Source organism: Terrapene carolina, unplaced genomic scaffold, assembly GCF_002925995.2.
Source record: "Terrapene carolina triunguis isolate 2854851 unplaced genomic scaffold, T_m_triunguis-2.0 Scaffold93, whole genome shotgun sequence".
Classification (NCBI taxonomy): domain Eukaryota; kingdom Metazoa; phylum Chordata; order Testudines; family Emydidae; genus Terrapene; species Terrapene triunguis.
This window is the reverse complement of record NW_020664444.1, coordinates 9305984-9319535: the sequence shown is the minus strand read 5'-3', so window position 1 is coordinate 9319535 and position 13552 is coordinate 9305984. Positions and strand designations below refer to the sequence as shown.

General features: G+C 48.1%; 1 protein-coding gene across 1 annotated transcript in view; it reads right to left on the bottom strand.

Moving 5' to 3' along the window:
- Window positions 1–8243, bottom strand: part of MMD2 (monocyte to macrophage differentiation associated 2) — a 36045-nt gene extending 27802 nt beyond the window's left edge. Inside the window, exon 1 of the mRNA XM_026650764.2 lies at window positions 8085–8243. Within this exon, the coding sequence (XP_026506549.1) occupies window positions 8085–8131 (47 nt within the window). The 5' untranslated portion in view covers window positions 8132–8243. The remainder of the gene's footprint in view (window positions 1–8084) is intronic.
- Between the last annotated feature and the right edge of the window lie 5309 nt (window positions 8244–13552).

Genomic DNA, 13552 nt, shown 5'->3' with positions numbered 1-13552 from the left:
GTGTGATGAACCACATCAATTTTTAAAGCATTTCACTCCCATAGTTTTGTCCGACACGGGTTAAGGGGAAAAAAAGAAAACAGCTGTGCAAGTCATCTAAGGTCCCTCGGAGGGCACATCTGAGCCGGTGTAAGCCAACCGCACATACTCCGACATATCAAGATTTATTGGCTAGGCAGCCTGGCACAAAACTTGCCAGACCCCCTGCAGTTCAAGCAAAATGAATGAGTCTGACTGCAGAGCAGTTGTTCCACCACGGTTCGACAAAGAAAGAGACTCCAGACGTAGGACAGGCAGCGCTGTTCTCTCCACGTTTTGGATCTCGCTTAACCTCATACTTCATTTCCCCACCATTTCTGGTCTTACTGTGCTAATTATGGAGTTTTGGGTCTCTTCTTTTAGTGTTGGTAAAAGGTGTGATATAGATATGCTAGGGACTGATAGCCTCTGTTTTTCCTAGATCAGACATACCTATCGAGCCTGAGACTAGCTGGCCCTCTGAGCGGGCCAGGGGCCCAGCCGACCTCTGACTGGCTCCACAAGGAGGAATGAGGTAGCTCAGGTTCACCTGTGACTAGCTCACTCTTTGAGCTGCTGGGAGGCAGGAAATTAGGCAGGGAAACACCTAGGCAAGATAAATGGAAGCTATGCACAGGGAGGCCTATGCTAGAGAAACAGAGGCTGCTGGGAAGAGGAACAGTTCCCAGAACATACAGAGAAGGCTTCTCAGGGGAAGCTGGTGAGGGGGGCCCACAGGCAAAGGAAACCAAGAAAGAATGCTCCTGGGGGGAGAGTTTCTGAAAGGAAGGGACTCTGAATGCGACATCTCAGAGAAACCTAGCTCCCATGAAAGACTTCACCAGGCAACAGCAGAAGGCCTGGGAAAAGAGGAATTATATTCTGTCCTGAGGTTTGGCCTCCATGGGGAACTGGACCCTGGAGGAAAGACCCTCCCCCGGTTAGTGACAAGAGGCCCCTGACTCCAGAAAAGGGTTCCGGGTCATGAAGGCCTCACTGGTAAGGGACCTCTTGGACATGATTAGGGTTGACTCAGCCCCTCCTTCCTTCAGCTAGAGATGCTGGGGAGCAGTTCTAGGTGCGTGACGCTCTGCCTTTTCGGACTGAATAAAACTAGATCCCTGGTGGAGTGCAGTGACAAGCCTCACTGGACTTACTAAAATCCTCACTCAGAGAAACAGGCTGAGAAGCAATGGTGGTGCTGCACTGGGCCTCCAGGGGGTGCGCTAAGGTTGAGGGCCTCCATTACACATGGGCAGAGGTAATGCAAGATACCCAAAGAGAGCTCCCATGCTACCTCCCCACTGACCTAGAGGGATTACTTCTGGAGGTATGAGCGTAGTTCATTCTTCAGAGCCCATCCTGGTGCTACATGGTGACAATTACAATGGTTATGTTTGTGATGTGTGCACCTACCCTGCAGGAACGAGCCAGAAACCCATCCAACTCATTTCACTGGATGACAAGGACTTTCAGTCATCACCGAGCTGGGCTGGATTTGAACAAAGTAATCTAAAGGTGAAATTTAGCCATGTGCTGCCTGACCCATCCTTTCTCTTTTCATCCTATTGTATGGAATCCATGTACTTCTCTGACCCATCCCTGTACCTCTTTGTCATTATGCACTATACTCGGATCTGTGCATTCACTGGCTAGGCAGCAGATTCTAAGTATGTTCAAGTTCTGTGCTCAGATACATTTTACACAATTCCTAGTGAAGTCCATGTACCAATGGATATCTGAGGGCAGATTTTGGCCCTTAGGTATATTAAGGATTCATCTCCAAACATAGGTGCTGGAAATAGGGGTGCTGCTGCACCCCCTGGTGTGAAGTGGTTTGCATTATATACAGGGTTTACAGTTTGGTTCAATGACTCTCAGCACCCCCACTATACAAATTGTTCCAACACCCCTGCCTCCAAATATAGCTTCCTTGTTGGGAAATTTAATTGGCATCTTTCATTGCAGCTTCTGTTTTCATTGTTATTCTGTGCTTACGTGCCCAGGGCAAGAACAGACAAACTGAATAAAATCTGGGGCCTTTTACCTGAATAAAGTAAATCTTGAACCTGTGTCAGGTAATTGCTATGATTCTGCCCATCTGCAGCATGCAGTTCCCCCTATGCACCCGTGCTCTAGATCTGTTGAAAGAGTCTGCACTCAAGTTGCTTTTTATCGTGTTTCCTTTACATTCTGTTTCTGGATTACCAAAGTAAAGAAAGTGCTTTTGTGTGCCCAAAGGGAGGGGAGCTAGGACTTGTCCTTGGCCTAGCTGTGTAAAAAGAATCCATGTTTTACTGAAAATCGGCAACAACATTCATAAATAATAACAAAGGCTTTGGACCTCACTCAAACTCAGTGTAAGAAGCAGGTGCAATATCCACGGGACCCTCTGGGTCAAATGAAGCAGTGATGTGGCCGGAGGGGTAAATGAGTTGGGGAAACAAGTGTCAATGGCAAAGAAGTGTAACTCGCGCTTATTTGCCATTCAGTGGGTGTGCAAAACAAGTGTAATTGATACGTCAAGGGATCAGACTGGGGGCGTAGCAGGAAAAAGCAACTCAGCGGAGGTGGTAAGATAAAGCAGGTGGAATCTGATCTGCTTTCACCTAGGGTGTAACTGACACTGACATTTACGTCATGGCTGAATCAGGCCCCTTGCGTAGAAGCTGATTGTTCTCAAAGATGGATGTTACACAGTACGGAGCAGCACCAAGTTACAAATGACAGAGGGGAAGTTTTTACAGTTAAGATGCTTTTGCAGCCCCCCTCCCCCTCTCTTTCTCTCTCACACACACACGGCCACAAGCAGTGCCTCAAACTGAAGCTGGTTTTCCATTATATTGTGAGAGCCATTTTCAATCTACAGTGCTCAGCCTTCCTTGGGAGCCCTCCAGTCAGATTGTCCAGGGGCCTGACATGCTAGTGCCAAAGGGGCAGCTCTTGTGGAAAATTGGAATAAAGCAGAAGACACTTTTTAAGGGGCCTGTTTATACGAATGATCTGGCTGAATGACACTACCTGAGAATAAAAGGCTTTCTTGCTCATGGAATGGAATCAAATTCAGTTTCTTCTCCGCTGCTGTTAAATACTTTCTTCAAATTCTTTCTTTCTTCCCATCCTCCCTCTCTTTCTGAAGTCATTTAACATTTAGAAGTGAGTCAACCCTGGATGAATCTTGGGCAACATTCTTGCCCCCTGAGCAGGGAACATTCTCCCGTCTTATCCGACAGTTCATAAAACACGCCCACATTGATCGCTTTCTTTCATCTAATTCTCATTGCTTAAGGTCTTTCATCTGGCTATTTTTCCAGTGCATTTATTGATGACCATCTGACATTAATCTCTTCCTTCCTTGGTTCTCTTGAATCAGAAAAAAAAAAAAAAAAAGAAACCAAAAAAGAATCAGTTCCAGATTCCTCTTATGAGATCAAGAATTTATGCTATTTTCCGGGGCCAAGCAAGAGTGAAAGTTTCCCACCCTCCTCCAAGCTGTATCAAGATGCCTCTAATGCCTTCCTGAGAGGCCAGGCTATACCCGCACCTATTTCTATACCTTCCTGAGTCAGATACGCCAATGAGTTGCCCATCACTCCCATGTGTACTGGTCCTGGCACAGACCTGTGACTGATACTCTTGGCTTCTTCTCCCTACCATAGGACCCAATTCTGCCCCCGTTACTCGTGCTGAGTAAGTGGTGTCTTACTTCAGGAATGGTCCTGTTGCAATCAATGGGCTTGCATATGGAATAAGATTAATAGATTATCAAGTCTGAAGGGACCACTGTGATCATCAACAGAGGCCATCAGACTTCCCTGAGTTAATTCCAGTTTGAACTAGAGCATATCTTTACGTGCCCATGTAATCTTGAGTTTAAACATGTAATCTTGAGTTTAAAACGTCCAGTGATGGAGAATCCACCACACCCCTTGCTAAACTGTCCCAACTGTTAATTACACTGACGATTAAAAAAATGGCACCTTATTTCTAATCTAAATGGATCTAGCTTTAGCTTCCAGCCATTGGATCTTTGTCTGCTAGACTGAAGAGCCCATTATCAAATTTCCGTTCTCCATTTAGATACTTATAGACTGTGATCAAGTCACCCCTTAACCTCTCTTTGTTAAGCCAAACAGATTGAGCTGCTTGAGTTTTTCACTATAAGACACGTTTTCCAATACTTTAAGGGTGGCAGAATCTGGCCGTTAAGGGTAATTCCCCGTGCTGAGCTTCCATGTGCCACTACAGCATGCTTCCCATTCGGCTGTGCATGTTTTATCTTACAGTGGTGCTTGGCCTGCTCCAAACCCAGCTCCCAGCTAATCACACAAGGTGTCAAGCTCTGGCTGCTTACGGCCAAGGCATTTGGCCGGTGAAACGGGAAAGCTGCCGGAGAAGCCTGGCACCACAGCTGTCATGCCTGGTGCAGAAAAGATTATGGGGAAGAAGTCCAAGAGCCCAACACAGGGAACCAGCCTGGTGTCACTTTCTAGGTCATGGACATCTGACCCCATTCCTCCTTGGGCTTCATCTCTGCTACGCTGTAGATAAACTTCATAAGTCAAGGGACCGATCCTGCAGGCTGAGTCCCCTCGGTTCTCATTGACTTCAGAGGAGTTTATGCCTCTCAGCACCTCCCAGGATCAGACTTGATAAGGACGTACTTTTGCCATGTGGCAAAAGCAAAAGTGACAGTGAAATGCTGAAGCTGGTGGCATGCTCCTGCAGATGGCTACCTGTCAGGGGATGGAGATTCTGCTTCCTTTTCAAATGCACAGCAAGTGCATCTCCCTGCTGGCTTCACTCTCAGGTTCCTGGGAAACTTTCCTCTCTGTTTCACAATGCTCCTCTCTGGCGCACAGCCTGAAGCTGTATACTGTACACCTGTTGATGGTGGAAAACATGGCATGTCCCCTGCTACCTTGATATGGCAGCGGGAGCTTATGAACTACCTGTGTGTGTGAAGATATGATCTCGTTTATAATGTGTGGGTCCGGCATAGCAAGGGTTTTCAAAAGATCCCCACCAGTCACTCTTTGGGCCCCAGGCTGCCCGTTGCTTATACAAGGACAAGGTAGTAGAACCTGGTGGATCCTGATTCCTTAGCATGCTCCTCCCATCCCCCAAACCACGCAGCAGAAGGAACGAGATGTACAAGGGAGCAGATGCTCTCCACGGCATCTTTCTTCCATGAACAATGGATAGCTGCTTGAAGCACTGGTAACTCAGCCTCCAGGTCTGCACATGTGGGTAGCCAGTCCGAGGGCACAATAGCACCAACCGGAGCCATGCCGCAAGGAGGGGCTGGGGGACAAAAGAGCTGCAGAGGGGCTGGCCCTCTGAGGAAAGAGCAATTCCCATCCCTGGGACTGGGAAGCTGCATCTCTTGCTTCCTCCACGATCATCCTGGGGAAAAATTCAAGGAAACTCTGTGAGGTCACTCTCCTCCCATTGAGATACACATGGTGGGGAGGTATAATTTGGCCCTTTTTGCACTTTAAGACGCCTTCTCCATAAATCCCCCAACTCAGATTCTAATTCCCAGCCAAGGAGCAATGGCTGGAGACCTCCCTTTCAACACTAATCAATATACTGAGAGTGGTCACTACCCTTAAATCCCTGAAGTACAAGGCTTCCCTTTTCTGGTCCCCAGCCCTTCCAGCTCTTGCCAAGCCGGGCAATCAAACTCAGGTCTCCTGCTCAACACGGCACTGCCCAGTTCTAGCACTCAGCTAGTCACTGTGATATATTTTTTATCATTTGTGCTCCATGAAGAACTATCAAAAGACTTCAGCAAAAAAGCCTTTGAAAAACAAAAGCCAGGTCCTTAGGTTACACGTGGGAGAACTTCATCTTAACATGCAAAAAAGTACAATGCTGCTCATTTGGTCTGATTCCTCAGTCCCAAATCCAGTCTCTGCACCCCAGAGAAGACAGAGAGGAGCCTTGCACCTATTTTCAGTGAGTAAGCCTCATTCTACTCACATCCCCCACTATTCCAGTCCTAACAATGGGCTCTTAGCAACGTATTCAACATGCAACACTTGTTGCACAAAAAGTGCATTCAGTTACATCTAGCAGATCAGTTTCTCTAACTGGACAGAGAAGGACTTTCTAAAGAGGGCTCGCTCCAGTGGCTTCCAAAATGTACTTTGGTTCGGTGCCCAGAAAATCTACATCATTTAATTGATCTGATCACTTTCCTATTGCACTTTGTAAAAAAAAAAAAAAACTGCATTCTCTTGGTTATTAAAAAAGGATCTGTCCTGGACAAGGTTACAAAGCATTGCCCACAATTGCCCTGTAACTCACCCATTTTCCCACACGTATATAGGGAGAACAGTACAATTGCAAAAGGGTTCTTCAGTAGGAACACATGGTATTTAAATGGGCATCTGAAGAATGAGAAGAGAGTCTTCATTCAGGATTTGTGTATATCAGCTTCAAACTCAGTTCCTAAGACAAACGGACTAGGAAAGCTGCTTTTCAATAGAAATCTGATAACTATTTGGAATTTGTCAACTCAGCAGCTCTTTCTCCACATCACAGAAACCACTCCCACCACAAGAATTGGCATTAGCAGCTGGGAGAGAGGCTAAGGACTGAACAGATACAGAGACTGAACTGTACTCTAGGTGCTTCATCCAGGTCAAGGGCTAAGACATACAGACTAAGGAGCGGTGTTCAGGGACCCTTGCACAGCTCTTGCCTGTGGTGTCCCTGTCCTGTGCATAAAGGACTCAGTCTAAAGGGCTATCATCTTTCCCCAACACAGAATTCACTACAGAAATTCTGTTTTCAAACACCATCTCACGGAGCCTTTCCATTGCAACATCACGTTATGGCTGGCTACAGATGATACTACATAAATTATTATACTTTCCATTTGACTCGCTAAGCCTATCTTCAAGCCTGAAATGCACGATTCAGGTGTACATTGCATTTCCTCTGTCTAAGATGCCTGACAATAATTTTCTGTTGCACTTTACACAGGAATATGGGACTGGAAGGGATCTCCTGAGTCATTGAGTCCCGTCCGCTGCTAGCACAGGCATCCCCGCCATATTGTCCTGTTTAAAAAGGTATCGTGCTCCACCTTAAAAGTAGTTAGGTTCCTTGCCCTCACCACTCCTAGTGGAAGGCTGTTCAAGGATCTCACTCTGTTGGTTAGAAACCTTCTCATTTCCAATCTTGGGGTATTCATGGCCAGTTTGTACCCATTTGTTCTTATGCCAACATTGTCCTTTAACTTAAATAGCTCTTCTCCCTGCCTGGTGTTTTCCTCCTGAATGTATTCTGAGAGAACAAGCCTTTGTTTTGGTAGGCTCAACAAGCCAAGTTCTTTGCCTCCTCTTGAAAGATAGATTCTCTCGTCCCCTGATCATCCTAGTCCCCCTTCTCTGCACCTAGTCCAGTCTGAATTCATCTTTCTTGAACATGCGTGATACCCTGAGTTTCATTGTATAGTGGTTGGATGCATAGAATATGCATCCCTTGACCAGGACTATCCATTCATCAGGTATCCTCTTAAGCAAGTGCCACTATAATGGATCCCAACACACCTGAGCCATTAAAACAAGTTACCACCACTTGTAGGGGGCTGATTTTTCAGAGGTGCTGAGCACCCACAACTCCAAAGGATGACCCTGTGTCAAAGTGTCCCAAGAAGGACGCCCAAATATTGAAACACCCCAAAATCAGTGGCCACATTTGCCTGAGTATTTCCATTAATGAAATGGGGCTAGTAATACTTATCTCCCAGGGGCATTGTGAGCCTGAATTCATTCAGGTCTGCAGAGGTGCTATGAAAGTGCAAAGGATTGTTGTTATACCAGGAAAACAAAGCAAGAATATCAGCCCTGCAGGTGCCCTGTGCTCGGAGGAGCTCCACATCTTTCAAACCCCACTGTCAGCTTTATTCACTCTGTCCTGCAAGCACCACCCTGGAATTCACTCCCGGCTTCCTCTAGGGAAGGGCAGAGGTTGGGAGGGATCCTGGAGGGTTTCAAAACACAATGCAAAATGGTTCAGCTACAGGAATTAAGAACACAGCCACTTGGCTTTACCTGGCATATCTTGTCTTCTGAAAATCCAGGATTCTGGACATGAACATCTTGGCAGTTCCATCAGAATCCAGCTCTGGTCCAGGGAGTGTTGAAGAGGGGGGAAGGTGGGAGGAAGAAGCAGAGTGAGACAGGCAGGAGAGGAGGAAATTCAGGAGCAGCAGGTTAAATCCCAGAGGTGGATTTTCAGCTCAGTAGCGGACAGGGGGCAGGGGAGTCTCTGTGATTCGTCTGACCCAAGGAGGAAACAGCAAGCCCCGGGGTAACCGTACCAACTTCATCCGTGCTTGCTTTGTCTGCTGGCTCAGGCATGTAGAGGTAGCAACTCACAGGACCAAGGACCAGATCTCTCTCTCTCTCTCTACCCCAAACACTGTGTGTGTGTGTTTAAAATGCTAAAGAGAAAAATCAAGGCCACCCTTAGTTTCTCCTGCCCCCTGTTGCACAAGAGAATAATACAATAAAAACAAAAGCAACCTAAGAGAGAGCCAGTGTGTGTGTGAGGGAGGGAGGGAGGGTACGTGGGACCTGCTGCAAAATAATCCGATGAGGAGGAGGAAAAGAAGGAAAGCGAGCGAGCAATCCCATCCTGCCCCACATGTCACAGCAACCTGCCCAACCTGCCTTATCCACACAGCCAGCTTGAGCGGATCTATAAATACACCCAGCGGATCAAATAGCAGCAGATTTGAATTTAAAATGTAATTAAAGCACGCCGAGGGCGGAGCTGCAGACAGATGGACAGAGACAGACAGAGAGCGGGGGGGGGTGGGGGGGAAAGGGGGCGTGAGCAGCTGTTGATGGGCAGAATCACTCAGTGCTTCCCCAGACCTAGAGCCCTTAGTCGGCTTCGCTTGCTCCCAGCGAGGGCATGGCCTTCCTCGCCTTCGCAGGTGTTTTGGCCAGGTGACTCTTTTCTGCACAGGGCTCACGCTTCCCCCAGGACCAAGCTGGGGCCCTTTCCCTGTCTCGAGCTGGGATGCTGGTGAGATGGTGCCTTTCCGCCCTGGCATCCTGGAGGGCATCTTCTAGGGAGTGCTGTCTCAGCTGGGGGTGGAGGGATGTTTCTCCCCTTTCAATCTAAATGCACCTTTTTTATTAGGGCACGAAGGTCAACAGCTGTAGCCCAGGGCTATTTATAAATAGCCTGTGGGAGCAGGGGGATGAAGCAGTGCAACAGTTAGCAAAGCAGGGCTCTGCACAGAATGGTGCTGCCGGGGAGCTGGGAACCCCAGCTCCTGTCCTTCTCTGTCGGCCTCCATCACACTCCCTTTCTTTGCCTTTCATGCAAGGCCTCTCCCTTCCCTCTGTGCCTGCCCCGCCTCTGGATCTCTACCCCTCCCCCCTAACTAGTCCACATAATGTGCATTAATGGATGTGCTTGGGCTGAAGGCACTGGGGATTTGCCTTCCACACAAATGCATGCCACTCGCTCTGCTCCCTCCCTGTACAGTTACAGGGGGAAAAAGAAAGGAGTTTGTTCTGCTATAGGGCAGTCTCCTCCCTAAAGGATCCATGGGGTGGAGGGGCAACGGCCCTCTCCTTATCTATGTCTCTTTCCTTCCCCCTTCCCCTAAAAATCTTAGATGCTGAAAACTGCCACAAACAGAAGGAGCCAGGCTGAGCAGAGTTAGGGGGGAGTAGCCCTGTGTGTTTCCATTCAACAAAAGAGGTCCTTTTTGCTGGCGCACAGGGTCTTAAAGGCGCACACCCTCCCAATCAGGAGAAACATGACCTGGTTTTGCTCTGATGCCGGAGGGAAGTTCCAGGAAAACAGTTAACGGGTTAGATTCCCCTCTTGTGCCTCTTTTAGACCCAACTCCATTGCCTCCAGTGGAGTTCCCCCATGTACATGGATGTCCCCAAAGCAGAATTTGGCACCAGGTCTCTCTGCTCTTATGTATGAATGCAAGTTGATATAAACCAGTTGTATATAAACTTGATGTACGCTGTTTAACTGAATCAATTTGTAGAGCAGTTTTAGTCAAAGTGGCGCAATACTGTGGGTAGACCAGGCCATCTTGTGATATTTGAACAAAAAAGGAAGCTTTTAAAGGTGTGATTTTAAACCAGTCTAGTTAAACCAGTGCAGCTTTGTGCATGGACAGTCTAAAATTGATTGAAACCTGGTTTATATTGGCTTAGCTTGCATCTGAAAATGTAGAGGTGGCATCTAAATGGATATGACCAGTTTTAAAATGATAGAAGGGCTTGTCTACACACAGCTTTTGCATTGCTTTAACTACATTGGTTTGAAAATGGTATCATTAAAGTGGTACAGCCTCCTAGCATGGACCATGTGGGTACGTACTCAGGGCGGTTAGCCCATGCTCCTGTGGTTACACTACAAATTTTGGCGCACTACCTTGATAGGAACTAGCATGAGTATGTCTATGCAAGCTGGGAATTGCACTCCTAGCTTCCATGTATAGACATAGCTTTAGTCTTGACATGCAGAATTCCCTGATATTCTATTCCTAAACTTCTCTTAGAAGTCTGCTAACGAGAGTCAATCCTATGTGATTTTGTGATGCAGTACTAGGTTAAGGGCTAAGTACTATGCTAAGACTTTCAAATTGATTTAACTGTTGACATCAGGAAGATTTAAACCTTGGCTTCCACTGACCCACCGTGTCGCCTAGCTCCCTCTAACTAAAATCCAAAACTCATCTCAGTTGTTTGGAAGTGTAGCCAGGAGAGCCAGGTTTCTTGAGAATCCAGTTATGTGAGAAGGACAGCTTCCAGGGGGGAGTTCATTTCTGTGCCAGAATGTATTTCCCTATTGGTCAAGGATTGGGGCAGCATGAACCAATGGACAACAGCCCGTGATCAAGAAAAATAAAGCAAAGGGATACGCAGATGATTCTGCACAACATTTCTTTGCTTGTCTGGGACTTTTTAAAATTTGACTCAGGCCTGGTCTACACTAGGCTTTTATGTCGACTTTAGCGCCGTTATATCGAATTAACCCTGCACCCGTCCACACCAGGAAGCCATTTAGTTCGACATAAAGCTCTCTTTAAATCGATTTCTGTAATCCTCCCCAACGAGAGGAGTAGCGCTAAATTCGACATGGCCATATCGAATTAGGCTAGGTGTGGATGGAAATCGACGCTAATAGCTCCGGGAGCTATCCCACAGTGCACCACTCTGTTGACGCTCTGGACAGCAGTCCGAGCTCGGATGCTCTGACCAGCCACACCCCCGGGAAAATTTGAATTCATTTTCATTTTCCTGTCTGGGCAGTTTGAATCTCAGTTCCTCTTTGGACATCGAGGGGAGCTCAGCAGCAGTGGCAACTATGCAGAGCTCTCCAGCAGAGATGGCCGTGCAATCCAATAGAAAGAGGGCCCCAGCATGGACTGATCGGGAAGTCTTGGATCTCATCGCAGTGTGGGGCGATGAGTCCGTGCTTTCAGAGCTGCGCTCCAAAAGAAGGAATGCTAAGATCTACGAGAAGATCTCCAAAGCCATGGCAGAGAGAGGCTACAGCCGGGATGCAACGCAGTGCCGCGTGAAAATCAAGGAGCTGAGACAAGGCTACCAAAAAACCAAAGAGGCTAACGGACGCTCCGGATCCCAGCCCCACACATCCCGTTTCTACGAGGCACTGCATTCCATCCTGGGAGCGGCCGCCACCACTACCCCACCCCTGACCGTGGACTCCGAGGATGGGATCATGTCGGACATGACAGCGGACGGGGAAGAGGAGGAAGGAGATGAGGAGGACGAGGCAGTCGACAGCGCTGGCACCGCTGATTTCCCCGACAGCCAGGAGCTCTTCATCACCCTTACCGAGATCCCGTACCAACCGTCCCCATCCCTTACCCCGGACACAGAATCAGGGGACGGATCAAGCAGTAAGTGCTGTAAACATGTAAACATTTATTTAAAACAGAACGGTAATATTTATACTATTAACAATGTATATTTATAAAAGTGCTGTAAACTAGTAAAAAAATAATCAGGTACAAAACAGGAATATTTACAAAGGTAACAAATGGGTTTTGCATGATTTCTCTGTCTTAGGCTCTTCTCAATTTAGTCCCAAGTATTTTAAAAAAATTTCACAATGTCCGTTACTACATGATTCCCAGGCCCAAGACGCTCCACTCCAAAGTCCCAGTGCACCTACGCGAAAATCCGGTCAATGTGGCCGGGGATCGACGAGAAATCCTCGTAGGAGAACTCCTCGTAGGTCTCGTGGAGGTAGAGCTCAAGCCTGTTGATCAGGTTCCGGGGTAGGGCGATCTTAGTGGGCCCTCCGTGGTAGCAGACATGTCCCCTCCATGCCACAATCAGGTACTCGGGGATCATGGCCCGACATAGCATGGCGGCATACGGCCCCGGTTTCTGCATGCTTTCCCGCAGCATGCGTTCTCTCTGGGTGTCCGGGATCCTCAGGAGGGTGATGTCGCTCATGACGCCCTGCTTTGAATTAGGGAGGGGACTGTTAGTATTGGGACTGCTTTACAGCCACGCGGTGGAGGGAGAGGGGCAGCATACAGGGATCTTTCCCTGGGACAGCCGCGAGGGGGTGGGACAGGGGCAAAGTTGATGCTGTCCTGATTGCTGGCAGCAGAGACTGGCATTGCTTTCAATGTGAAAGGAGGCCAGTGCTACAGCTGGAGTTTTAAGCAGCCACAAGTCTGCGGCTTACCATTATTGCCCGCTCCAGAAGTTCAGGTCTCCAGCCACAGTTCTCTGAACACTCCAAGACCTCCGCAAGTCCACAGGCACTGAAGGCGACGGCCGAAAATTCGACCTTGTCCTGAGTGCGCATGTGAGAGGTTCAGTGCATGGTCTTGTTCACAGAGAAAGACTAGGTTCTTTGTATACAATTTCATTTATCTGTCTCAGGAATTCACTCCCTTTTTAAAATTCACACAGACACATCTGCGACTGTCTCCCAACCCAGCCTGTCAGCACACTCCCAGAGGCTAGCGCAGATTAGGCGGAGGAAGAAGAAGACGCGTGAAGACATGTTCACAGAACTAATGGGCTGCTCCCGAGCCCAGGCAGCCCAGCAGACACAGTGGAGGGAGAACTTGTCACAAATGCACCGAGCAGTCATGGAACGGGAGGAGAGGTGGCGTCAGGAGGACCAACAGGCTACTGAAAAGCTGCTTGGACTAATGAGGGAGCAAACGGACACGCTCCGGCGCCTTGTGGATGTTCTGCAAGACCGGAGGCAGGAGGACAGAGCCCCGCTGCAGTCTATCTGTAACCGCCCTCACCCGCCACCAAGTCCCACACCACCCTCACCCAAAGTCCAAAGAAGGAGGGGCGGCAAGGGCCGTTAAAACTTTCAATCAACCCCTGCAGACTGCTCTAGCAGTAGAAGGCTGACATTCCCCAAAATTTCATAAGTCCTTTCCTACCCACCTCACACAAGCCCCCGTCCAAGTTTCACCCCCCACGTTTCATGTCTGGTTCGCAATAAAATGTTTGTTTCTGTTCATTACTGTTTC